Below are 27,663 nucleotides of genomic sequence, written 5' to 3' on the forward strand. Positions count from 1 at the left end.
TCTTTATCCATTCATCTGTCAGTGGACACTTAGGTTGCTTCCATGTCTTGTCTGTTGTAAATAGTGCTGCTGTGAACACTGGGGTACATGTATCTTTTCGAATTTGAGTTTTTCCAGATATATGCCTAGGAGTGGGATTGCTGGATCATATGGTAACTCTACTTTTGTTTTTTAAGGGACCTCCATACTGTTCTCCATGGTGGCTGCACCAATTTACATTCCCACCAACAGTGCAAGAGTGTTCCCTTTTCTTCACACTCTCTCCAGCATTTATTGTTTGCAGACTTTTTGATGATGGCCATTCTGACTGGTGTGAGGTGATACCTCATTGCAGTTTTGATTTGCATTTCTATAATAATTAGCGATGTTGAGCATCTTTTCATGTGCTTCTTGGCCATCTGTATGTCTTGTTTGGGGAAATGTCTATTTAGATCTTCTGCCCATTTTTTGATTGGGTTGTTTGTTTTTTTGTTATTGAATTGTGTGAGCTGCTTGTATATTTTGGAAATTAATCCCTTGTCGGTCGCATCATTTGCAAATAGTTTCTCCCAGTCCGTAGGCTGTCTGTGATATATATGATTTGCTACCTGGGGGTATGTAGCTGGAACCAGGAGTCTTGAGTTCCACAATGAAGCTGCTTCCTCCCCTGAGTCAGCGGAACCCGACACCATTGCACCCAGTCGTGTGGCTGAGGAAGGGATGAAGTTTTGGCTTTAGTGAATCAGGGAAAGGAGTACTTTTTAACAAACATAGTTATGTCAGAAAGTTGCCTTTTATTCTAAATAACTTCTTCACTTGAAAATAACCTTTTCTTTCCTCATTGATTTGGCCTTTTCACTGACATTGCATGCTGCCATGAGGATGTTATTACCTGTATGGTAACAAGGAAGTCCAAACAAAGGATGGTGGCAACGCCTCTGAGAGTGTGGCAGTTACCACCAGGATCTTTGTTTAAAACAAAACAGTGAGTGACACTTAGGTTTTGTGTTTATTATACATGAATGTGATGATTCCAGATCTGAGCTGGACATGTTCAGAAAATGGTTTGTTCTTTAAAAAAGAAGTGTCTGAAAATAAATTCCATTATGGGCTTTAAATGCTAGATCAAGGACTTTGGGGAAGGTTTATAAAGGATTTATAAAAGGGACATTATATCCTCCGATATACCCAGTGGTAAGAGAATTTGCTTGCCCTTTTGGTTTCCATGATGCTTCATCTCTGCAGAGTTCAACATTTTAATTCTTAAAATGCCGAGGTTAATATGCCTAAGATAGTATCTGGAATAGACTCTGCAAGAATGCCCGCTAAGTTTCCTCCAGTGACAGTCTGCTGGGCCACTGTTGGGTGTCAGCGTTTTCCCGGATCTGGTTCACAAGCAATCATGTACCCATCTTGATTACACAAATTATATTTAACAACTGCTCTTTGTGAATGCCCATTCCTACGTAATTTAATCCTAATTAAATAAATCCTCTCTAATCCTTACCGCAACCCTTCAGGGCAGGGATTATTACCCTCATTTTGCAGAGGAGAAAACTGAGACTTATGTGAATTGCCTAGGGCCACACAATTAATAAGTGGCAAGGACAGTGCTTGAACCCATGCTTGTCTGATTCCAAAGCCCCTTTCAAACGACAAGCCCCTATAATCACTGTGCTAACCTGGGACTATGTACGTTCATTCATTCGTTCAGTCATTCAACAAATATTTATTGAACATCTAGTGTGTGTCAGGAATGGTTAAAATAGTCACTGAGGATACAGAAGGGAACAAAATAGACTAAGATCCCTTCCCTCGTGGTGTTTCTAGTCTACGGAAGGAGACACATAATAAGTATATAACATGTCACGTGGTGATATGTGATAGAGACAAAGCAAGGAAGAGGGAAAGAGAGTTCTGGTTAAGTGGTGGAGGTTGCAGCCTAACACAGGGCGGTGAGGGAAGGCCTTCCTGAGAAGATGACATTTGAGAAAAGACCCACGCGGATGAGGCTGAGGATCATGGGGTCGGTCGCCTGGGGAAAAGCGTGGCAGACAAAGACACCAGTGCTGAGGCCCTGGAGGGAACTGTGCCTAGCATGTATGAGGAAGGCCCATGTGGCTGGAGCGGACTGCACAAGGCGCAGAGCAGCAGGATTTGAGGCCAGGGAGACGAGGGGTAAAGGAAAGGACAGGTGGTGAAGACTGCCAGCCCATTAGTAAGGACGCTGGCTTTTACTGAGATGAGAACCCATTTGAAGGTTTTGAGCACCGGATGGCATGGTGTAACCTAACATTTTTAGAGGATTATTCTAGTCTAGCTGCTGTGTGCAGATATTTGGAGGGCGAGGACAGGAAACAGGAGACCAGTTAGGGGGCTACTGCAGTTATCCAGGGGAGAAATGACTGGCCTGCACAACAGTATTAACAGCGCACGTGAGGAGAAGGGGTTAGACTGGGTGTGTCTTGAAGGTGGAGCCAGCAGATTTGCTGATGGGCCAAGATTTTTGACCTGAGCAACTGGGATGATGTACCATTTACCGAGGTGGAAAAGCCTAAAAGGAGAAGCAGTCAGGGGAGACCAGGCATTTATTTGAGGGCATGTTAAATTTGATTTGGGATATTTTAAAGGTCCCCACTGCACACCCGAATGGAGCTTTTAATGGACAGCTGAATATATGAGTCTGGAGATCAGAGAAGAGGTACAGACTGGAGACACAAATTGTAAAAGTCATCAGTTGACACATAGCATTTAAATCCATGAGACTGCATTGAAGTAACATGCATTATTGGTTTGAGTCAAGGATAGTCAAATCCATGAACTAGAACTGTGCCTACTTTTTAGAGGTGATTACCCCATGAACGTGGCCTCATAATGATGTTCCATCATCTGTGAAAACATTGCCAGTAACCCCCAGAGAATTAGCCAGAACTGCTCATATTAAAGGAACTGACTGTGACCAAAACTCAATCTGCCTGTATGGCTCCAGTGAATTTCTAAGACGTACAGTATAAGATCAGAGAGGAAATGGTGGGATCCAGGATTATGCAAGAGACCCAAGAATTCATGAGTCAAGTGGGTGTTGAAAGGTCATTGAAGGGACACAGAGAAGCATCTAGAATGAGCAATACATTTATAAAGAGAAAGAAAATGTAGTCATAGTACCTTAACAGAACTTTGTTGATTTGCCTGCAAAATAGGAAAACAGAAACTGAAGAAAAGTTACCTTCAAAGTAGAAAAGGACCAGCTGGAAGGAGATGAACTCGTCACCATCTCCGCCGTGCTCGGTCCGGAGGGAGTGGGATAGAAACACACAGAGGGGTTCAGGTATGGTCAACTCTGGGGCTTCCCGGGGGCTGAGGGGGTCTCCTGGGACACAGGACTTCCCATGCTGAAACCAGGGCAGTCCTGGGCAAAGCAGGATGCGTGGTCACCCTGTGTCCAGTCCAGAAAGACTTCCTGGAACTGAGTAGTTTGGCAGTGGAATAGAAAACAACTTATTTAAATTTAATCTGACAGATGTAATCAAAATCTCTTGGTGATTATTTCCCACCCTGAGTGCTCACATGCTTAACCCTTTAATTTCTGGAGGGATTTCAGAATGCCTTCTGGTACACAGTGACTTCTGATGGGACCGGTCGACCAGCCCCATGGCTTGGAAGCACAGTGTAGGATTAAAAGGAGTGTTTGTGACAGAGGAACATCATTATGACTTCAGACAGGCTGCAGTGGCCTTTTGAGGCCAAAGGACCATCTCTGAGGACAGACAAGACCAGGTACTGGAGGTCTGTTGATCACTCTGTGGGCACGTCTTCTGTGGCGGGAATTGAGGCGCACACACACCACACACACACAGTCTCAGTTTAGACATCATTTCTGGTGCTTTTCCTATGGTCACCTTCACTCATCCTTGCATTTTGGGAGTCCCAGTCACCGCGTTCAGTTAGGGCAGGACTTATGTTTTGCTCACCTTTAAACCCCCATGGTCTTACCCACTGCTGGGTATAGAGTAGAGGTACAATAATCATTGAATGACTGAGGAGAATTCCTCCTTTTTTTCTTTTTTTTTATTATTTATCATCACTTTTCCTAAAAAACTTGTATTTCCTAGGTGTGAATCCAATCCACAGCATATTATGTTATATAGAGCTTACTCTGTAACTGAGCAAGAAACCAAAAAGGAGATAACGTACTGGATATAATGACCGAGTGCGATGACTTTGTAGAGCCCCAGAAAGTCAGCCCTAGGAGGGATCATCCAGTTTGACCATCTTGTCAAATCCTCTCATTTTACAGGTAAGAAAGGGAGTTCCGGATGGATTAAGTGACTGAGGTCACACAGCCAGGTGTGGCAGAGCTAAGATTAAAACCTGGTTTTTGGTTTATATTGTGATTTAGTAGGAAACCCTCCCAATATCCTCCTTCAGATACACTGCTCTGTTGACTTTTTCTTTTTAAGCAGTAATTTTAACTCTTTCTCTGATCTTCCGGTTTCTGTCCTTAGACCCCAAGGTCCTCTAGGGCTTGGCTATAAAGGATAATGAGACAACAGTTGTAGAAATAGTAGCAGGGCCCTCTCAGCGGTTTACCAAAAGCCAGGGAGCCCACTCTGAAAAGAACAAAATCCATCACCCCTTGTGAATGAACCCACCATACACGCCCCAGCCCCCCAACGCACCCAACTCAGTAACACACGACAAAAGACAGCACAGCACACACACCAACTTTTGCCACTTTTGTATTTTATTGTGGAACTGAGGTGTTTTTTTTTCTTTTACATCAAATATCCTCAATGGAAGAGGGGATATTGCACACAAATATCATAAAAGCACTACATATTACTTTCACTGGAAACTAATTTTCTACATTAGATATGACTGGATAGGATAGAAGTGATGCAGGATTATAAGACATAATACCATACACAGCTGCAGACTGACACAAACACCATTCAGAACAAGAGAGAGGAGTGGGAGGTGCTTCTCAGCCAGGCTCAAGACCATGTCCTTCCAGGGTGGAAGGAGAAGGGCTGCATGCAGCGCCATAAGCCTGACTCAGTGCCGCAGGGGCGTTCTGAAAAGGGCAGCCCCGGTCTTGATGCCCCATCTCGATGGCTCCTTTTTTGGGGAGCTCCAAATGAGTGCAGAGAAGCTATTTATTTCTTCCCTTCCTTTTCAGTTGTTGATGCTGCCTTTTAAATTAATAAAGTCACAGATTTTTTTTTTCATAGTAAATAGTTTTAATACCAGGTGAATAACCTAATTGCTTTCAAAGAAATGCTCACCCCCTAGGCTGCTTTTGGTGTGTTGTTCAGTTGGTTAAAAGATAAAAGCTTACAGTTCCTTTCAGATGGAAACAGGGTCTTTTCTTCTAAATCTGAAGCGCAAAAAAAAAGTTATTAATCTAACTCACAATGTCATTACTGAGCAAGAACCTCCTGTGACAGGTGACTAAAGAGGCAAGAAAAGCAATTTTAGAATTGTAGAGCAGCTCCTGAGAGCTGAAATTTGGTAACAGGGAAAATGGGAAGTGATAAAATTTCCATTAGCAAATGATTAAATCTTATTAAATAAGTACTGGAAAGCTCCTAAACTGTGTAAGCTATTGGAGACACTTAAAACATTCATATACACTGGGGAAACCATTCACTATGATATGTAAGGTTAAGAAAAAAAAAAACATTTTTTTTTGGAACACCATGGAAAATGGCATTTAAGGGTTGGGAAGGGAGGGGAGGGTCAGTCACTGTATCCAGCCCCACCACAAGACTGGGAAAGCATGCACAGGGATTGGGTTTTGAGAAAGGGGATAGAATTAGTTAAAATTGAAAATGGAGGATCATCTCTAACGTTTAGTCTCTGTAGAATTTTAAGAATACTACCAAAAAGTTCATGATCATGAGTGCTATCTCGATGGAATCCCATCATTTAAACAGAGTGTAAATTCCTTTCACTCAAATATTCAATCTATACAATTGGATTAAGTAATCAGTATGAATAAAGCTCCTAGAAGTCTGTGTCAATCTTTAGCTCTCACCATGAATGTACATGGTACATTGTGATGGCTGTTACTAAACTAATCGTGTATTTATGAAACTAGCAAAATTAGGTTAGTCACACAGGTAGGAAAGGTGTCTGGAAGGACAGGAGCAACCTGTAATGTAAATATTGGTGTTCCTGTTATATTCAGGCTCTGTGGTCATCACTGAGAACAATGGATGGAGAAAGGTACTGATCTGTTTCATAGGAAAAAGAGCCAGCTGACCAGTGACAGCTTTTGTATTTTTCCATTAAATTCCATAGCAAAAAAGAAAAGAAAAAAAAAAGGAGTGGGATAGAATGGTTATAATTGAAGAGTGGCTATAATTTTCCTAAAATGTTTGGTTTTTTTCTTAAAGCAAAATAATGTACATGTTAAATAAATTTAATTTGGGAAATTGGAAAATAATTCCATCTTCTATCAAAGAAAAATCAACCAGAGGTCTGGATTTGGCAAGAAGGCTGGAAATCTGTTTCTCTTCCAATGCATCATGTGAACCAACTTAACTAATTATTAAATAATCACCTTGAGAGTCTTAGGTTGTCTCTTAAAATACCTTTTAAGTAGGTGAGTTTATACTCACTGAAATCCTTTTTTGTCACAATGTGTTTTCCATCATGTGCTCGTTTTTTTGTACCCTAAATCAATGCGTTGTTCTTAAGGACTTCAAAGAAATAGGGTAATAAATAAAAGCTGCATTTCTAGAGAAGCCTAAAAAAAAATAGAATATTAATTTTTTTAAAAAATTAAACATTTGAAAAATGTAATTCACAGCATTAAGTAGACTGCATTAGGTCCTCGGTGAAGGGACCCGGAAGAAGCATTGTTTAAACCCTCATAGTAGTTAGCAGTGCAAAACACACACTTATCAGACAAAAATAAACTAAAATGTTAATTCTGAAATAAATAACTAACATAGAAAATAAAACGAGGTGATTGTTGACTACTCCATAGATCTTAGAGTCTGCAGGAGACGCAACTCAACAGAGCCCAGCACAGCTGTCACTGAAAAGTTTGCCACATCTGAACACTGGGTGCGCTGATCTGCAACTTGAAACTTAACGTCAGTTTTAATCATGATCTGGCTTCCCAGGTTCATAGTTCAATGATGACAATGATGGAAATGATCTCTGAACTCTACATGATGAACCGTAGGAGTTGGGAATTCATTTGTTTTCAACGTATTTTTCTTTGTTTTTTTTTTCCAAAAAAGAAAATCCCCAAGCAAATTTTTGCTAGGGTTCTTTGAACTTGTCTTGGCTCTTTTACCTCATGGTTGAAGATCTTGAAAGAAGTACGTAGGACACCACTGGGTGATGTACTCGTAAAGGCCTGGAAAAGTAGCCATTCTCCCCCACTCTAAGATAGCACATACTCAGATTTTTGTTATGGGACTCAAGGGGTGGGAGGTATCACTATTCCTGGTAGCGATGGGCTTTTAATAAATATTATTACTGCAATATCAGACTTCAATCTCACCAGAACTTCAAAAAACATTATTCATTTTTTTTGTCTTACGAAACACTAAAAAAAAAGACTGTCACTTGAAAATTTTCTTTGCATTTTCCTGTAAATGAAAACATTTGTTAAAAAGTTCATCTATGAAAAGTTCTCACATATCTAAAAAAAAAAAATTCTTCTGTACACTTGTTCCCATAATTATGCTGAACTTAATGGAAAATTAAAAAAAAAAAAAAACCAATGTAAGACGAGGGAAGCTAAATACTGTACACTTGCTGAGAACCTCTTCCACCATTAAGATTCACTGTTTTCCCAGTTCTGATCATAGAAGCCGTTTCAGTCTTGAACTTGCAGTAGTAAAGAAGCTGTGAAAGGCTCAACTTGCTTGGCTGAGGGGCCTGAGGTGGTATTCAACACGCAATGCTCAGCATCAGACTGTTGCACCAATCAGGTAAGCTCCTAGTACCCCTCCCACGCGCACACACATGCTCCTTTAACTGGAGTATCTATAATCCTACACGGATGTTTTATAAACTCGCTGTCTCACATTAAAAAATAAGTGCATCAAGTATCTTTGTACATTCAAGTCACTTCCTAAGGCAAATTGTCTACCGTATGTACTCCCAACTGCTTTGGTATTTGCTTGTTTATCGGGGTGGACTTGGGTGTCTCCACATGCAGGTTAATTGACTCAGAGTGGACTAACTGGGTGCACAGATGCTGGGAGCATGCCTTAGATCAATCTACTCGTGTGTTTGAAGAGTCTGAGAGTTCTGAATGGGGTTCAAACCACTTGCATGTCCAGTCTACACTCACTACGTTTTGTCAGTGTGCAGCCTTCAAGCTGAAGGAGCTTATTTAATTAAGGCGTGAAAAATCTCACATGCCCTCATTACAAGTTTTGTTCTTTTCCGTTTTCTTCCAGCCAACTTGTTTTAGGAAATTAAGACCGTTTTTGATGACTCAGACTGACACAAGTTGCAAACTTTGCCTGTGCAAACTACAGAATAGACAATGCAGACCTAACTAATGGTTATTTTCTCTTCTCTGCCCCACCCTGCTCTCTCTTTCTCTCTGGTATCTTACCAGCATTCTCTACCATTACATCTCCTCCTCTTGCATTCTTTTTTTCTTTCTCATTTTCTCTCTCTCTCTCTCTGTTCTGCGTTCCCTCTCTTTTGTGCGTGCGCGCTCTCTCTCTCTTTCTCTCTCTAAGACAGATGCCTCTACCTAGCAGAAATCAGTTGGGTTTGCTAGTGCATGGTTTCCAAATGTTCAGCAGAGATGAACTGGGGTAGGTAATTTTGCAGTAACTTGAACCCTAGTGTGGGAAGACTGCTACTTCCCTTAGCAATCAGCAAAAACTGAGAAATATTAGTGACTTGTATCACCATGACACAGTATAGCGTTTGGCAGGTAACAGTTCAGCGACTTATTTAGGTGAATTGACTTTTGTTAGAAAAGGTGGTTTCAAACTGAAGAATTTCTGGAAACAAAGTTCAAACCCTGTGGTGCGGCTGGTCTGGTTGTTACAGTTCAATCTTACATGCAGGGAAGGACTCGTCTTGCATAACCACGGTACTGCTGCTTGCTAAAACCATGATGTTGAGCTCCTGCTGTTTCTCATGGGTCTCCTGGTACCATTCCCTCATCACTTCCGAGTCATGCGTTGGGATCAGGGTCACCTGCAGGGAGAGAAAAAACAGCTGCTGAAGAGCAGAACCGGAAATCGGATGAAAAACAAACAGAACAGCGAGGTATTAGACCATTAGAAAAAGAAGGGCAAAGAGAAAAATCTTCTATTGTCCTTAGGAAATTCAAAGAATTTTTCAACTTAACGTTTTCTAGGAACCAGAATAAAGCTGCTAAAAAATCAGTTTTTCTGGGGGAGCTGAACACTGGAACCAAAAGCACGTCATGACTAGCTAATTAGTTTATCAATGAGTCTTCGGTTTTTCAGTTCTTTAGTGTTAAGAGAAGTGCTTCGGTTAAGGTGGAATTTCTTGTATTTCCTTTAACATAACTGATCCTAAGAACAAACGTTTGTATCTTTAATTTGTGTGTGTGCTTAGGGGCAGAGGAGCTGGGTGGGTAGGCGGGCACTGGCTTGAACAGTAAAAATTCCACCTCGTATTCAGTAAGAGGCCACTGGGTGTTTCTCATTAGATTTCATATGATGAAATAACCAGCATTTCTATTCAATGTTATGCAAGCACAGTTTACTGAATGACTACAAAACCATAAGGAAAACTTAGATAAGCAAAAACCATAGCTGACATAGTATTAAGAGTGGTTCGTGCCTAGTTATGATGCTTGGGAGCCGGGAGTATCCTGCTGGGGACCATTTCCAGCAGTGCCCCTCCTGCAGCATCTCACTGGACAGCCGATTTTCTAAACGGCCATATTCCAAGCTTTGGTCTACTTGTGAAGCACAAAGGAGTAAAGACAAGTCCTTATCCGCATCACATGGAAATATGACCACTTGGTTACACTGGTTAATATTCTTGGTATATTAGGGTGAAGGGCAAGTAATCTTGGTCCCATTTTGCAGATAAATGTATTATGCTTTAGGGTGGTAAAGTGGCTTTCCTCCAAGTCCCTGGTGGCTGGTGGTAACAAGAATACTTTTAGACCGCCTTCTGTGTGTTAAGTCCACTTTGTCCTCAGGACAGTTTATATGTGGCGGACGCCCCAGGGTACCTCAGGTGGATCCACAGTCATAATGGTGCCTCATTAAACATGGTCCCTTCCCTCTGCCTCTGGACACAGCTCCATGTGCAGTGCGGACACTGTCCTGGAGCTCTTACCTGCATGTTGCTGCCCCACTGGGCCTTCCCTTCCAACAAGGCGTCCAGGACAGCCCGGCTGGGCTCCTCAGCAGCGGGGTCATTCCCACTCACCACGTAGTAGGACGACCTCACTCTCTTGAAAAATTCAACATCGACGTTCTTACTATTGCTGTGGTTGGGAATATAGCACAGGTCCAAGTACACAGGGGGGCCTGGAGGCACAGCTGAGGGCTTGGATGTCTTGGTGTTTCCTGGCCCTTCGGTAAATGAACAAAAATAAAGAGAAAGCCGGGGTCACAGGAATGCGAAGAGACCCATCTGTCCAGTACACCTTCCCTACTCCTTCCCAAGAAGGTCCTCTAGGACGTGGGGAGGGGGTACTGGGCATTCCCCTCTCTCACAGAGGGCATTTAACACTGGCAGTTTGAGAAAATATGACCTGGTTGTTTACCATCTCAACAGGAGAACTGAAGAATGGAATGTTTCCCTTTGTGGACAACCCATTAGGAAGAAGAGTTCAGGCCTTCCTCAAAGATGGAACTAGGTAAGTAACACTCCTTCTGAAAGAGCTACTAATGTGCATTTTAATTTGAAAAGTGGTCTAAGAAACAGATTTCTAAAGGACAAAAGAAAATATCTGCATTTGGTAAAACACAGTTAAGCAATCTTTGTAATCCAGTTAAGATCTCATTTGAAAGCAGTTTTGCCCACAGCTGAATATTATACCCTTACATTCGACCTAGCCAGTGGTCAGATCTTAATTAACATCATATGATTTCCAAGACCCTCAGCACCTCAACCTCATTCATAAACTGATGAAACACTGTATTCTCTCCTTAGGACAGTACTCTAAAATGTGAGACGTCTCTCCTTAGACAAGATCGGATACCAAACTTTGGCAAGAGGAAGGGTCAGAAAGACTAGGCTTTCTCTAGCCAATCAGGACATACCAGACTGAGGTCAGGGGCACGTAGCAGCCAAAATTCCCAGTCTAAATCAGAAAGCCCGGGCAAAGTAAAGATTCAGACTAACCCCAAAGTTTCTGGGCACCTTGTCTGGTGAGCTGGCTTTCTGATTTGTTCTAATTAGAAGGTTTAAACTTTTTGAAACATTAATACAACTAGCATTCTAAGGCAGTGATTCTTTCCCTGGCCACATGATTAGAATCACTTAGCATGCTTAATACCAGGCCCCAGGCCCCAGAGTCTGGCTTAACTGGGCTGGGCACCACCATTTTTTAAAAGCACCCCAGCTGATGCTAGTGTGTATCTGGTTTGAGACCACTGCTGTAAAGCCATTTAAAATACTAGCTGGATCCTATATATTTAATCCTCTTGCCTTTCTCCATGGGATGTATAGAGGCTGTCATCCCAGAGTCGAAACCAGCAGTGAATTGGTCTAGTTTTATTTTCAGGGGGGGTAGGGACATGGTGAGAATCAACCAAACTGGTATTTGGATGAACCGACTCATTTTATGAATAGATTAGCCAGCCTCTATAATGAACCTAAGCTAAAAGCCCTCAACATATCCATGTGTAAGTCTCCCCGAGAATTCTGACTTGTAACAGAAGTTTGTGAGTTACATTTCTTCTAATATTTAAAAATGTCTGCGGTTTCCCCTTGCACACTAAATCACTCCCATCAACACCCCTGAACATTGCTCACAGCAGCCCAAGCCAGACGTCGACCCAGGTTTGTTTTAAAATTAATAGTGCAATTTTATCTTTTTAAAAAACTACTGGGGAAGCATCTTCAAAGTAAGTTCAAATTAACTCACTTTGCCTCAAAATTCTCTCTTTAAGTGACCAAAAAAAAAAAAAAAAGTTTAAAAAATAAATCAATTGTGAGGGCTAGAGTGTATGTTCAGCAAGTTTGGTAGCAGATTTCAGTTGGATTTTATCTGTTTGGATGGATTTCATGTTTTCTCCTAAGTGCAGGTCAAGTTGTCAAGTCCTTTAGATCAAGGAGTTAATTATCTGGTGGTTTTCCATTAAGTCTAAGCATGAACAAATTCAGTTTGTTTTCTACATGCAAGTAAAAAGAGGAAACCTGCTAAGACCTGAGTCTTGAAATTGATGCTCCATGCTGCTTAAAAGTAAAAATTTGTACCTGTAACTAATACTTCCTAAAATGTACTGAATTTGAGAGTCCCAAAGGTTCATCTCTCAGATTTTCCATAATAAATCAAGGAAGTGTTGCTTAAATTACTGTTTGATTTACACGTTTGTGTCAATTTATGTTACTTTGTGAACTGTGATCTAAAATCCCTGAATAACTGTGTAAAGCAAATAAAATATATGAATTCAAATCCCTGTAATTGGTTTGAAGCAACAAAATGAAGCTGGGCCATCAGAGACCTGTTCCATCAAAAACCCAGGTCATTGCTGAGACCTTGATAAGTCTAAGAATCTGAAGGCAGGGGTATCTGCTCCTGCCAAGTGGAATTTCAATCTGAAATAGAACGCTGAGTCTCTGTCAGTGAGGCCGTGTGGTCAGAATGGGCTAAGTAGAGCCTTGGATGCTTTTCTGTCTGTTTGTATTGGGTACCCAGTGGTCAACTGAATTCGCTGGTTGATCAAACAAAGCATTGCCTTTAATGGGGATGCATCTCCAGCCTGGTAATTTTTTTCTATTTAAAAACTATAACTTTTAATTTTTAAAATGTTATAACTTTATTTTAAATGTTTTTATTTTTTAAAAATGGGACCTAAATCTTGGACCTATGCTGCTTATTCCAGGCTTGGCTTGGAACTCTGGTTCTCCCTAGGCCTTTGAGAGCTCCTGGCCTGTGTCACCTCAGCTTGATTCTGGGGCCGGCGTGGCCGAAGCCAATGCCAACAGAATCTTCCCGAGGAGCGTGAAACACACATCCTTGGTTCTGAAGATTCAGAACAAGGTTGCGGTTGCTGTGTTGCAAAAGGGAGCAAACCCAGGGGTCGCATCTGGGAAATCAGAGCTGCCCTGGGCCATAGGCTGAGCTACCGCCAGGCCTACAGGCTACACTGGGCTGAGATCTATACCTTTTGGCAGAAGAAAACAGTGAAGGGAAGGGAGAGCACCAAGTTGTGTTCTCTCACCTCCCCAGTGCAAAGTCATATGGAAATGCAGAGGCTGCAGTTACAAGTAGAACTGTCGTGTCCTGTACCAGGATGCCAGCACCTTCCACCTACCTGCAGTCGCCGTCTTTACCGATTTGGATGTGGAGGCATTCGCGGCATTCTTGGTCTCCTTGTCTTTCTCTTCTCCACGTGCGGCTTTGACCTCAGGAGTGGTGGTGGTGGTTTTTGTTGCTTTTTCCACAGATTCCTTCTTCTTAGGAGAAGCCACTCGGGACACCTTATCTGAGGATTCCTTCAAGGCCCCTGGCTTGGGTGAAGCTGCAGAGGGCTTGGACTTCCCATCACCCTTCTTGACAGGTGAGGATGACTTGGTCTTTGTACCTGGCTTTTTGGTTTTGGTCTTCTCCTTCAGGTCCTTCTTCAGAGCTTTGCCCAGGTTCTGCTCGATGGCCAAGGCCTCCGGGTCCATCATGGACACATCAGGGTGGCGTGGAGAAGGGCTGCGGTCCTGCATGGGGGCCGGAGGTGGATCCATGTGTTTGTACGTGACGGTTTTGTCTGTGGGGATGGTTTCTGATTCATCTTCCGAGTCGATATTCGCATCAGCTGTGATGGAGGGGCACTCTTCTGTCTCCGGGGGGACATCAGAGTCAGTCTGGGACGGGGCTGACTCGCTGACTGAGGTGGGAGGGGTTTCATCACATTGTCGGCCCTGGGGCTTTCCTCCAGGAGGTGGTGGGGCTCCCCCTGATTGGGTGAGGGGCTTCTCCGATTCTTCCGTTGGCTCTTCACTGGCAAACCACTCGAGAGGATTGGGATTAATGAAGGAGGGTGAGAGCTCCGTCTTGGGATGCTTGTATTCACAGGAGGACACAAGGCATAAGTCGACATCCTGGCGCGCCTCGGAGGGGGACTTCTTTTCAGCAGTGTAGCGCTGCTCTGAAGTCTCAAAGGCATACGTAGACGCCTGGGGGGTTCTAGCGCTTTTATCGGGGGTCTCATAACAGTATGCGGAGGCAACAGGGGTTCGTGTAGTTGCTGTCGATGTCTCATAGGAGTAACTTTCAGACCCGGGGAAACTGGCAGTTTTCTCAGTGGTCTCATAAGAGTAGCTGGAATCCCCAAGTGTGTGGCCACCCTCTTCAGAGTCGTCATAGCCATTGCTGATGTCATCCAGGAGCCTTTGAGACCGCTCAGTCTTTTCATAGCTGTAAGCACTCACTTCAGGGGTCCTTATTGTCTTCTCACTTATCTCGTATGCGTACCCAGACTCTTCAGGGCTCCGTGTGGGCTTTTCAGTAATTTCATAGACATAGCCACCATCTTCGGGAGTCTTGGTGGTTTTCTCAATGGTCTCATAGGAGTAGCCTCTGTCACATGGGGATTTGGTGGTGCCCTCTGTTTTCTCGTAGTAATAGCCACTCACATCTGGGGTCCGGGTAGTTTTCTCGTAAGCCTCATAGTCGTAACCTTCTTCATCTGGGGACCTGGTTGTCTTCTCAGGTTTCTGATAGGCATAGCTGAAGTCTCCAGGTGTCTTCCCTCCACTGTCCTTCTCCAGGCTGGATGTGGTCAAATCTCTCTTCAAGGCTAGATGGTGTGGCATCGTATCAAATAACATGGAGGCACGGAAGCCATATGGCTCTGCAGATGCTGCACCCATTGGTGGGGGAGAGGCAGTGTGGCAAGCTGCTGTGCTCTCTTTGACTGCAGAGGTAGAGTCTGAAAAACTAGGGGAATACAAAGGAGAGGACTCTCCCGGGGTGAGTGGAGAGATATCAGATTTTGGTGAGAGCTTCTCGCCTTCCAGACTTTGCACTTTTTCAGTGGTGAGCGAGGCATATACGGCTATATCTCTGGGAGGAACAACATCGGATAGAGTATCTTCTTGGAGAGGAGAAGCGATCTGAGAAGGGGTATGTGCGGAGGAGGTGGATGGGGAGGCCTCCACCTGAGAGACTGAGATGAGCTCAGAAAGATCATTATCTTGGGTGTAGGACGGCTCCTCCGTTGGTGGGATCTTGTGTGATAAACTAGAGTCCTGCATGTCAGAAGGACTGTAGTCCACCTCAGTTGGCCCATTTTCAGTGATGTGAAGCATACTTGCACCCACTGTAGGGTGATCTGGAGACTGACGACTGAAGTCCATAGCAAGGGAATGCTCAGGGGATTCCTGGCCAAATTCAATAGACATCGAGGATTGTTCAGATCTGTGATCTTGAACTGGTGTCCTGGACTTGGCTGTTTTAGGGGAGAAGTCTGGTGGAGAAATTGACATTGGTCTTGGGCATTCTTCTTTAGACGGAGACATTTCTGTTTCCTGGAAGGTGGTAGGCGTTTGCACGACAGACACTGAAAGGGAGTCGTCTACTTCAGTGGAATGCGGGGAACCAACCTCAGCATGCAGCGAGGGAGACACGTCATCTGTTGTCGGCTCTGGAAATGAGCTTGTAGCCACAGAAGCTGTGGAGACCGAGGCCACACCCTCCATGTGAGAGTATGTGTCTTCTGCCACACCCTCATCAACAGGGGTAGCTGACTTGTCTGAGATAGTGCCTTCAGAAATGGACATCTTAGTGTCTTCTTTAAAAGATCCAAACTGACCGACATCTATTTGTGTAGGCGAAACATCTCCTCCTAACTTCCTTTCATCTAAAGCCAGTCCTGCTTGAGAACTCATGGCTTCAACATCCTCGGTTTTCTTTTCTTGACCAAAGTCTTCCTTTATCGGTATAAAGTCTGTGCTTTTCCCTTCCTGTTTGTCTGGGGAAAGACCAGTGGAAGTCATGTCAGAAACTGGACTTATTTGGTCTGGAAAGCCTTCTTTTCCATTCTTTCCTTCAAAGGGGCTTTCGGTACATCTCTCAGGAGCCTTGTCATCCGCACTTGGAAAACTTTCATATGCAGACTCAGAACCAATTAGGGGAGGGCTCCGTAAAGGAGACAAAACTTTTTCAATAGGAGACTCCGAGTCAGGCACAGGTTCATCCATGGGGCTTATGGAAGCCCTTTCACTCTCATCTTTGGCATCACTGAATTCAAAGCTCACTGGGACTGCCGCTGGTTTTTCAATGACCTCTGTGGGAAGGTGGCTAGATTTCTCATCAGTGGGAGATTGGTAGTACGGTGTGTGGCCAGCACTGCCAGTCACAGACTGAGATGGAGACACCACTTCCAGGGTCTTATCCTCAGGACTGGCACAGTGTTCTTCCACTACTTCTTGGGTCACCTCCAGAGATGCTGGGACTACTTCTGCCTCTGCTGAGACTTTAATCTCACTGGGCGTCAGAGAAAAGTTCACGCTACGTTCACCCACCGGGGTCTTTTCTATGGGTGATGGTGGAGATGGACTCAGGGACGGGCTCTTGGGTGGGCTAAGTTTTTCATCTGAAACTGCTGAGACGATGTCTTTGATCTCCAGCGTGGCACTAGCTCTCACGTCTTTCTCTTCAGAGCAGTAGGCGTCACGTAGAGCAGACCTGCTGAATTTGTCTTCCTCCATGGACGAGGGTGGTGAGATGGTGGAGGCTGAAGCACTGTAATCCTTGCCATCAGTGGCATCTGTTTTTGACCCTTCAGACAGTCCGTTGAGTGATGTCACAGCAGGTTTGGAGTATTCCTGAGGATACAGTGAAGGCTCGTATTTGGTGACGTTTACAAATTCTTGAGATGGGGACTCGGTCTCTTCATTGTTGGTCTCGTCGCTCATCACATCTCGAGGGGTAGACATCTCGTCCATGGGGGTGGGCTCGCTGGATATCTCAATGGTAGACTGGGTGTAGCCGGAGGTGGCAGTGAATTCTTCAGGCTGGTCTTCCCGGTTCTCCTCGTCGGAGGCAGTGGCCTCACTCTCCGAGCCTCCGGGTAAAGTCTCATCGTGAATTGAAGATGCAGGTTCTTGGACAGGAGACTGGGCTCCCGCTAGCTTGGTGGACGTGGTAAGGAATCCATACTGGTCCTCGGCACCGCTAGCCTCCGCAGCCTTGTCGACCACGGCCATCACGTAATCTTCAGCTTCAGCCTTTTCGGGCTCGTAGTCTTCCTCTCTGGCATCCTCGGCTCTGTCCTCCTCGTCGCCCTCCTCCTCAGATTGTTCAGCTTCTCCCTTCTCCAGTACCTCGTCCCTGTCTTCTTCTGCTCGGTCATCACCACTGGCCACCGACTCCCTCTTCTCCTTGACGTGCCCGTCGGCCTCAGCCTTGGCGCTCTCCTCCTCCGCCGCCAGGCTGTGCTTGGAGGCGCTCACACACACACTCTCCTCTGTGTCCTCTTCTGGCTCCTCGGCCTCCTCGGTTTCCGCCTTCTCTTCATAGTCTCCGGTCTCGGAGGACTCCTCAAAACCCGCTCCTTCGTCTTCAAACTTTTCAGTGTCCTCCACCCCCTGCTTCTCGACGGGCTCCAGCTCCTCGGGGGTTTGCTCGCACTCACCCTCCCCTTCAGTGGTGGTGATTCCCTCATCGGGGGACTCGGCAGGACCTCTGGTAACTTCTGTCTCTTTCTGGATGACATAGGCTTCGACGGGCTCGCTTTCCTTCAGTTTCTCTTCATCTTCGATCAGCTCCAGCTGAGGCTGGATGTCTTTTGCTACGTCGACCTCTTCAGCCTTCAGCTCTTCAAAGTCCTTGGTCAGATCCTCGGGGGATGACATAAGGGACCTCTCGGCTTCGAGTTCTTTGGCGGGGCCAGCGGTCACTATTCCAGCCGCTGCTGCCACAGCCGCCGCAGTGGCCATGGTGCCGGCAGCTGCGGCCACAGCCTCTGCGGCCTTGCCTTCCTTCTTAACGACTTTAATTTTCCCCTTCTCCTTCAGCTGCCCAGCAGCAACAGAATCTTTCTTGACAGTCTCTTCCTTCTTGGGTACTTTTGGTTTTAATGCAGCCGGTTTTTTTGCTTCAGATACGGGAGTAGGTGATTTCTTTGTGTCTTTAGGAAGTTTCTTAATTTCTTTTTTGGGTTCCTTTTCCTCCTTTTTAATTTCCTTCTTTTCCTCCTTCTTAACTTCCTTCTTGGCTTCCTTCAGTGGGGTTTCTTTCTTAACCTCTTTTTTGACTTCTTTTTTCTCTTCTTTCTTGATTTCTTTTTTGACTTCCTTTTTCACCTCTTCCTTTTTTGGTTTTTCCTCCTTCTTGACAGGTGTTTTGTCCTCCTTTTTAGCCACTTCTTTCTTTGGCTTCTCCTTTTCCTTCTCCTCTTTCTTCTCTTCGGGTTTTGCCTTTGTTTCCTTCTTCACAGTCTTCTCCTTGGTGACTTTGGGTTTGGCGTCTGTGCCTTGCTTTTCAGGCCCCTCGGCTTTGGCCGGAGGCAGCTCTTCTTTGCTGGGCGCCTCCTTTTCTGTCACTGGAGGTTTGGTTTCTGTTTTTACTGGTTTGTCTTTTTTCACCGTTACCTTGTCTTTGCTTTCAACTTTGGGTGCCTTCTCCACGTGATTAGCTTTTGTGACTTCAGGGGTTTCTTCTTTTGACTCCTTTCGCCCAGATTTGCTGGGGAGTGGCTTTGCAGCTGGCTTCAGGCTCTCCCGGCTGTCGGCCCTCTGCTTCAGTTTTACTTGTTTCAGAGCAGGGGTGGCCACCTGGCCAGTTAGATCCTTCTGGGTGGCCAGTGGCTGTTTCAGGAAGTCCAAATGTTTGAGCTTTTCCAGTCCTTCCAGGATATTGTATTGGGTGCTGTTGCCAGGAAATAAGACTCGGATGATTTTCTCTGCAGGGTTTGCTGGATGCCACACGATCAAAGACGAGACTGAAGTTAAGTAGGAAATTGGGATGTCTATTTCTTGACCGTTAGGCAGGATTAGTTCAGCCTTGTCTTTGTTGGTGCCAGTCCACTGCTGCATAAAATACTGCATTTCCTTGCTGCTCTTGACTGGGTTAAGCACATACATCTCTAGTTTACCAACTCCCATTTTTTGGAAAAGAATGACAGGCTCAATGGTATTGCCTACACTTCTGAACAGAGGTTCTGGCTTCATGGACAATTTGTTTAGGTACTGGAGAGTGAAGCAAGCTTCTTCTATGCTTCTCTTCATCTTGATGTTTGGCTCTGGGTTTTTCAGATTTTCAGGTACATTGAGAAACACAACTCCTAAGTCGGGGGAGATGAGGTTTTTCATCCAGTCACTATTTGTGGTGGAGCCCTGGGACTGTTCTTCCTCGAGCTCTGCGATTTTCCGCTGGAGCACGCTGTTTATTCCAGGCAAATTGTCATCCCCAATGTGGGTGAGCAGGATGGAGTCCACTCGGTCCAAGTGTCGGATGAGCTTCCAGAAGCAGGATTTTCTTTCTGATCCTCCGTTGATGAGCATATTGAATCCATTCACTGCAAACAATGCAGAATCGCCCCTCCCTCCTGGAAAAATGTAACAGCAAGGCTTGGATAGCTTCAGAAATCCACCTGATGTGGGAGGTTCTAGGATATCAAAGGGAGATGGGACTTCCACGGATTCTGAGAGATACTCGGTAAACTCGGAAAGTCCTTCCATCTCTGGCAATATAGAAGCGGAGTTGAGTTTAATATTGATGAAGTCTTGGAGATTATGTCTGTCAAGATTGGAGTTTTTCCAGTCCCCTTCTTCGGGACAGAAAAGGGTTAAGCTGGCTTTGTTGGCAGGATGGGTGGTACTCAGTAACTCCCCAATCTGGGATTTAAAAAATCATAAGAAACAAAGAAAGAAGAAGTTCAAGTGACTGTCATCACTGATCCATCCTCTCCATCTATTACTAGGTATTACAGGATCACTGGACGCACACAGGGCAAACGTCAGAGACGTTGGCTGGTAAATATTTCCATACTGGTAAGTGAACAGCCTCTGTCCTGACCACTCCTACCATTCCCTTCTCCCTCAACTCCCTACTCCGCTCCCCCCTGCCCCAAGCACCTCCCCCTCAGACCTCGCCACCATCTGTTCTTGCCCAGCAGGGGATCTTCAGAACTCTGCTCCACTTCTAAGACTAGTGACCATCTGGATGATCAGTGCCTGTGTGGTTATGAAATACTCTGGATACAACCCCTGGGTACTTGCCATGCAAAAATGCCCTTTAAAAAGTAACAAACTATCACAGGGGATGGCTCGGTGAGTCATTTCACCACTGATATGAAATGTTTTCTTTTATTCCACTGGGCTGGGCAAAAAGGACTGATGACACATTAAATGAATTTTGATATAGTGCACATGGGGTCAATTTTTAGAATTTGGTAGGTAGAGAAGAAAAAAGTTTGGTGGGGTTTTTTTTGCATCTTGGAGACAGAAAGTTCTAGACTGCACATTACTACAAAAAATTACTGGTTCTGGCATCAGTTCACACTATGTAAAGCATGAGTAGTTCATCCAGCAGATTCTCTGCAAATACAGACACTCTGAAACCAAGACGGTCAGAGCAGTTGGATAATTATGTGAGCAAGGAGCCAAAATTTGTCCCCCATTTGCTCTTGTTTGAATCCAGGGTGAGATCTTCTACTCTATTACAACTCCTGTTCTTTTCAGGGCAAGCTGGGCATGAGTGGCTAACATCAAATCTGGCTGAAAAGTTTTCAACACATTGTTTAGTACTGCAGGATGCGAAATGCAGAAGAGCTAATTGGGACCAAAACAGAGACTGTGACTTAATGAAAATGCTGTTTTCTTTCTCACTCCATATTATGGCCCTATGCCTAGTAGGTAGTGAGGGAGAATCATGCCATAAACTCCAGTCTTCTTCCTTCAGTTAACAGCAAAGCTCGTAAATCGGCTCAGCGTTGCCAGTGAAAAGAGCTCTGTGTCCTTAATGGTAAATGATGAGGGCAAAGCAAAGATTTCATTTGGGCCAGGCATCCCTGAGCCAGTGGGTCTAAACTCTTCCCTTCTAGTATTGGAGTGGTTTTCTCTGTCTCATACAACCTCCTGGATACCAGCGTTCTGAGGCTACTAGTATGAATGTTTAGAAGGGTTATAAAATCTGAATTTTCCAACGTTAGATTGCAGTAGAATAGCCATTTTTGTTTTGTTAGCCTATGTGTCCTACATTTTATGTGAAGGGTCACAAAACAACAAGTCTTTCTTTGACTTTGCTGTTTTCCTCTGACTTGATGATCTTCTATAAAAGGGATAAGAATCAACTATTTTGGAAGCTAAGAAAACTGATAAACAGCAAATGGTAGCCATCCATGGGGAGTCTTTGCTCAAATTATTTGCTGACCAAAGCAAACATCAGCACCAACTATGGTTTCCAATAATTAGCATAGACCCACATCACCATCACTATAGAACAGTTACAATTGTCTCAGTCCTAATTTTCACACAGAGCACATGCAAACTATTCATGTTTTATAACACATTTTTGAGGAGAAATCCAGGATAACTCAAACTGCTGAGGCTTTAGTAGTGAAATGCAAAAATTAAGTTTAGTTCATTTTAATTTTTGAAATTCTACCCTGAGGGGTGTGGCAGGTAAAGGTATGATCCAGCTGCGTGCAGGAGGTATTCAGTCACTAGCTCTTTTTATGTGACGTAGGTAATCATCAACATCAAGGAGAAGGTAAAAGGACTTGTGGAATACCTCCTTACTTTCCATCTTTTCACCTCTACCCAGAGAGTTTCTATGAAACGAAGGAAATGACCCCCTCAAAGGAAACAAAGCTGTGCAGAATTCTGAGGAAGTCAAGGGCCTTGAAAAACAGCAAAGAGGCTGGTGAATGGAAAGCTATGACGTACAAGAGAAAGCAGAAAACAAAAGTCAGCACTGCCAGACAGGTTTTTTTTTTCACAGAGGGAAAATCCGGTTCCTTTGGAGAAGCAACAACGCACTGTGCATGAGACAAGAACACAGTCTCAGGCGGGAGAGAACCCGTCATGAAAGAGACAGATGGAAAGGGTCCGGGAGGAGGAGGAAGAACAAGCGCTGCGGCCTTGGAGCAGCACAGCAGAAACAAAGCCCCGATATCCCCCCAGAACCGGCTTCCAGACCTGTGCCAGCACGTACACTGGAGAGACAGGGCCTCAAGGGCAAAGACCGGGTCTCACAAGTGCCCGCTCAACCAAGGGACAGGCGAGAGCAACAAGGAGGAGCCAACAATGTGAGCAGTGACAAGGGGACCTGTGAGTAGGTCCTAGATTCGGGACCTGAGGCTTCCTCTAAAAGGGTTGGCAAATCATCACCATGATAAATGCTAGCTAGTAGAGCCCGTTATACTAAAAGCTCCTGAATAGGCAGAAACACGTCTTCTCTATCTATCTCTGTTACCTTTGTTTCCCCAGCACATCATCAGGCTCAGTCGATGTTTGTTGAACCTCACTGAACTTGGCCAGTTAAATACGTGCTGTCCTCCTGAAGTGGACACTTGGGAAGTGACCAGAGCCCACTAATACTTCTCAAGCACACTGACTCTGCTACCCTCCCCTTGTTCTTACAAAGACGGGTGGGTGACATGACCAGAAGGAATATTGTTTGGGGCAAAGATAGTCCTTTTTGTTAATTACCTTTTCTAATTAGATGCAGGCATACTGGAAGAGGAAGGAAGATATAGGAAATAAATGACTTTACAGCAGATAATATTAATGAAATAAGATTGCAATTTCTAAACCACAGCCTACTAACTACATTTCCTTTTGTGGTTAGATTACTTGCTTGGCTAATGAGGAAATACAGCAGACAGCGTATCTGGGTTTTAGCAAGATGTTTAACAGGATCTCTGCACGGTGTGACAGTAGAACTGGGTGGTCCTAGCCAGCCATATAAATTCTGCTGCTCCATGTCAACCTGGAGGGAGGTCTGCGATGGGCTCGTTTATGTCCTGTTGGTATTGACGTGAATGAAAATGGTGAAGGCACGCTTATCAAATCTGCGGACAGCATGAAAACAGGAGACCTAGGCATTGTGGGGCGGCAGAATTAAGACATCTAGGAAAGCCATTGACATTGGGATGACGATGACTAAGTCACCTCTAACAGAGGTATGCTAAAGGGATAAATGTAAAGTCCAATAAACCAGCTGGGAAAGCAGGATTGGGAGATGGGGCTTCTCAACAATATCCGTGGAAAAGACTCAGGGATTTTAGTTGACAGTCAAGTGCATTTATCATAAAGCTAAAGAAGTTCAAATTTCCAGGCTCCTCAGTGGCCTGGTCCCCTCCCAAAGTCCTGTACTTAATTGTGTATTAATAACTTTGTTTTCTTTTTCTTAAAGGGAACCGCCCCCCCAAACTGTGTTAATTACAGAGCTTCTCAGAGCCTGCATCCCTTCTTCACTGACATTTAATTGTGGATGGTGATGGTCAAAAGTTAGTTTTAGACTTATTGAATAGAAAATTGTATTGAAAACTGTAGAAGTCACTGACCCTCACACTCCTAACCTGGTCAGTGACCCCTGGAGTATGGTGTCCAGTGTGAGTCATAGCATTTTAGAGAAACTGGACCAAAAACAAACTGAAATTGCTCGCTCCTCCTCCTTGGCCTTAACCTCTAAACGCTAGACCTGGGCCCCCTTCTCTTCTAACACATTCCTCCCTCTAGACTACTTCATCTATTTTCTAATGTACTGATGGCTTCCACATTAATGTCTCTAGCCCACTCTTAGTTCCCCGAGCTCTGGACTCCTAGATCTAATTGTCCGATAACGCCAAGGCACTGAAACATGGCCAAGAATGAGCTCCTGAGTTTCCCCCATCCCCACCCTACCCCCGTTTCCTGCCAATGGACAGTGACCAGAGAATGTAAGGAACTTTTAATATCTTGTTTCATGGAGAACACTGAGTAGATGAAAATGATTAATCTGGAGGGGAAAAAAATTGGCAGCACCGGTGAAGGGTGTTAAGACACTGTCAGGTGGAAAAGGGATCACATTCCTTCCATGAAGATACGATGAGACAAATGAGGAAAAACTTTCTAACAGAGAGAATGAAAAATGTCCCCAGGAGATGGTGATTTCACCATCCTCAGATTTCAGGGAGGGATGGGTTAGCCAGATGACTGTTCTATCTGTAGGCTCTGGTTTTGTCGTTGACCTCCAATGACTCACAAAAGCTGAAGCTCAAAATGCACTGATAATTCTATTTTTCAGTCCATTTATTTTTAGCTCTTCTTGTTAAAAAAAAAAAGTGTCATTTTTGGTTTTGCCAAATTGTGTTTCTGGTTTCTCTGGAGTGACTAGTATGTTTCAAGGACTAAATAAAAGGAGCAAGAGTAGACATCAAACGGCCTTTAAGATCCCTTAGTTACTGAGTCATTCTGTACGCAAAACCTTCTCCCAAGGCAACAGTAGGCAGTCACGGCTCTCAAAGCCTGCTAACCACTGGCCTGCTCCGGTGGTTTCCAACCCACTCTGGCTATGGCATCTTTTCTCCAAAGTCCAGAATGTAAAAGAGGTAAAGGCCCAGGTACTCTGGCTGGGACAAGGGGAAGTGAGTGAATTCTACCCTGTGTCTCCCCCTTTTCTTGTCTTCCCCCAGCACCCCTGACACCACTGATGTAGTCTGTAAGGGAAAGTTCTAGAGATCTTTTAACGTATGTTGAGCTCTACTTCCCCAAAGTATCAGGGTGGGAGTTACGGGGCCGGCAGAGGAGAATATGACAGAGCCTCTGGCCTTTAAAATGCCTGCCTGGTATAATGAAAATGTGTGCCCTTCCGAACACGCCTCAGTGATTAGAATTCAGCCCTTGCACGGAACTCCCATGTTCCAGTTAAAGCTGTTTCTTTTTCTTCTTTTTCCTCTGTAATTAGTGGTAAATTCTGATATATGCAGTCCCTTGTGCTAAAATTCTACTTCTGTGGGCTAGTAAAAATGATTTAAGCAGCAATATTCACAACACTACCTTATTGACACTGCCTCATTTAAAGACAGAGAGAGAGGTATTATTTGGGGTCCAGATGGGTGGATTGTGATACCTCCAGATTTAAAATTCTGGCAATGACAAACCCTTTTGTTTACATATGTCCTCTGTTCTATTTTACTGTTAAAAAAAAGACAAACCAATGACATGGGGGTAGAAACCAACCACTAGAAACTAACTGTGGAACTGCACAGGAATGTAGGCGAGGCACCTGTGTTCACGTAAATGAGCTGAGGGTTCAGGGCTGAACTGAACCTAGAGCAAGCCAGTTAACCGCCCACCCGGTACTGGGCCACGGGGCTGTTTCCAGGCCTCTGCAGCCCTCTCCCTTGCCCAGGCCAAGGTGCTGATAGTGGGTGTGACCTCTGAGCTACCAGACAGATGCCCAGCTGGCCCTGGGCAGAACACGAACCTGGGGACACAATCTTGTGTAAGATTCTGACAATACAGTGATCACACACCCATCTCAGGGCAGCAGGGAGAGTGAGAATTAGAGCTCTGGCTTGGGAATCTCAATGCAATCAAACAAGGTTGTGAGGGAGCCCTGGGCCCTTTCTCACTGTGGGGGGAGCCTGGGCTATCTGCCTCGGGACCCAGATGACATCATAACTTCTGAAAGCTGGAGAAAAATGTTCCTTTTTATTCCTCCCCAGTGAGTGGAGAAACAGTGATGTCATCCGACCAGTCTTTCTACACAAAGCCTCCAGGTGAACCTAATGAAGCTGGGCAGTTTATTTACAGCTCTTGCCAATGATGGAAAGTACACAGAGGCCTCTCTGTGACTCTCGGGGCCAAGGAAGATTAAATGCAGAAAGACAGATGGCCCTTCCCAACATCCACGGGACTAAGACGCCGCCATCTCAGGAAGTTCTCAGGAAGATGGTTTTAAATAGATGTGGCAACTCCTCCTGTCAGCACGTCCCTCAACCTCTCCATGTAGAAACCTGCTATCAGCTACGGGCAGCCCCAAGCTGCTATGGTGACAGCCCTGAATTGTCGCTCTAACTAGGAGACCAGAGGCGTGTTATTTTGCAAAGAGAAGTTTCCCAACCAGATAAATTCGCAAGCAGAAATAACCAAATTCAAATGTTCGATCTGATTTTACCAAATACCACTAGTATCCTATAATTTTCAAAACTTCACATGTATCATCCTTGAATAAGATATATTCGTTAGAAATATTAATGATCACGCTTCAGTCCAGCTATTTTAACCATCCTTCTCCTGGGGCATGGACATGTCCCATAGACACACCCCGTTTTCCTACATGCCTCCCTTTCTTGGGCTATTCAAGCAGCCCAAGTTCAAACACTGGGGCCAGGCATTAAAAGTAAGAGAAATCAGAAATGATTTGACCAGGATAAGTAAGTACATGCACTGAAAGAGATCAGGGCAGTTAAATCCTACCCAAAATCCAAGAGATCTTTGGAGTATTCTTTCAGAAAACAGGAAACCTGGGTTTTCTTTTGGACTCTGTCATTCCAAGTTTCTCCATCACCTCTGCCATCTGTAAAATGCTGACTGTACCAGCCCCCCTCCATCTGTATCTCGGGCACATTCAGAATGGTTCCAATTAATTATAGATGAGTGCTCTAAATTCCTCGGGAGATGAGCCACAGGACTGCAGGGCACTGCACCACGCGGTTTTGCTTATTTCAAAGGCATGCAACACCCCCTCCCCGCAGCCTCCTATCTCCCACCAGCCTTTCAAAGATCAGCCTAAGGCTACAACAATAACCGAGCAACTGTAAAGCTTGGATACTCCCAGACAGGAGCCTACCTCTTGATCGGTGAAAATCTCTATGAAGTTCTGGAAGGAGAAAGAGCCGGACTGGAGAATGAGCTCTCCGGTATTTTCAAAGCACTGCCCCGTCAACACGAGCAGCTTGTGTCGGGCGGCGTCCGTGATCATTAAGCGCACCTGAAACAAAGCACGGGGAGCATGAGCCATGGGGGGCGCTGGAATCCCACCTTCAGGATCAGGCTGGCCCTTGGAGCTCTTGGACAGAGCCAATGACTGTGGTCACCAGCTGCCCATGAATGCCATTTTCCAAATCTGGCCACCACCAAGACAGTAGTAGGAGTTAACTTTCTCCCCTTAGTTTCCTTGTCTTTTTCAAAGCAGTCTCCACAGCTGGCAATCATTTGTTGCACAGCTGTGCCTACTAGCAGCGTGCAGTCCGTGAGACATGAGTATCTCACAGGCTGACTCACCAAGTACAGTCCAGGTCTCCCAACTGCTGCCTCAGGAAACATAGGTTTCCAGCTAGGGTCCCAAGTCAGCCCCTCCCACCCAGGACCCCTTTCCTGCCAAGCCATACACCTACATACAAAGCAGTCTCCAATGGGATCAGCAAGGTGCCTAACGTTGAACTTGAACATAAACAAAAGGCTGCCCTGATTGGGAATCTTTTAAATAGAATTGTAAACGGTTTGCACGAAAGAACTCTCTGTTCTTTAAGTGGCAGGGAGCCAGCCTGTCCTTCAGCAGAAATACCACTCCAAGCACCAAGGTTATTCATTCTGAGCCCAACTCAG

The 27,663-nt window shown here is 44.8% G+C and overlaps 1 protein-coding gene and 1 long non-coding RNA gene across 3 annotated transcripts in view; one reads left to right on the forward strand and one right to left on the reverse strand.

Annotated features, from left to right (window-relative positions):
• Positions 1-5,640: 5,640 nt before the first annotated feature.
• The window catches only part of MAP1B (microtubule associated protein 1B), a 93,449-nt gene continuing 71,426 nt past the window's right edge, over positions 5,641-27,663 (reverse strand). For both annotated transcript variants that reach the window (XM_004270793.3, XM_033429982.2), the window contains 4 exons: positions 26,906-27,046; positions 13,440-19,959; positions 10,288-10,526; positions 5,641-9,165 (listed from right to left, as the gene is read on the reverse strand). In XM_004270793.3, the coding sequence (XP_004270841.1) occupies positions 9,010-9,165; positions 10,288-10,526; positions 13,440-19,959; positions 26,906-27,046 (7,056 nt within the window). In that variant the 3' untranslated portion in view covers positions 5,641-9,009. The remainder of the gene's footprint in view (positions 9,166-10,287; positions 10,527-13,439; positions 19,960-26,905; positions 27,047-27,663) is intronic.
• On the forward strand, positions 13,572-24,415 carry LOC125963919 (uncharacterized). The gene is made up of 2 exons (XR_007476363.1): positions 13,572-13,685; positions 20,046-24,415. It is a non-coding gene; the product is annotated as an uncharacterized LOC125963919 (long non-coding RNA).

This window comes from Orcinus orca, chromosome 3 (genome assembly GCF_937001465.1).
Source record: "Orcinus orca chromosome 3, mOrcOrc1.1, whole genome shotgun sequence".
Taxonomy (NCBI): Eukaryota; Metazoa; Chordata; class Mammalia; order Artiodactyla; family Delphinidae; genus Orcinus; species Orcinus orca.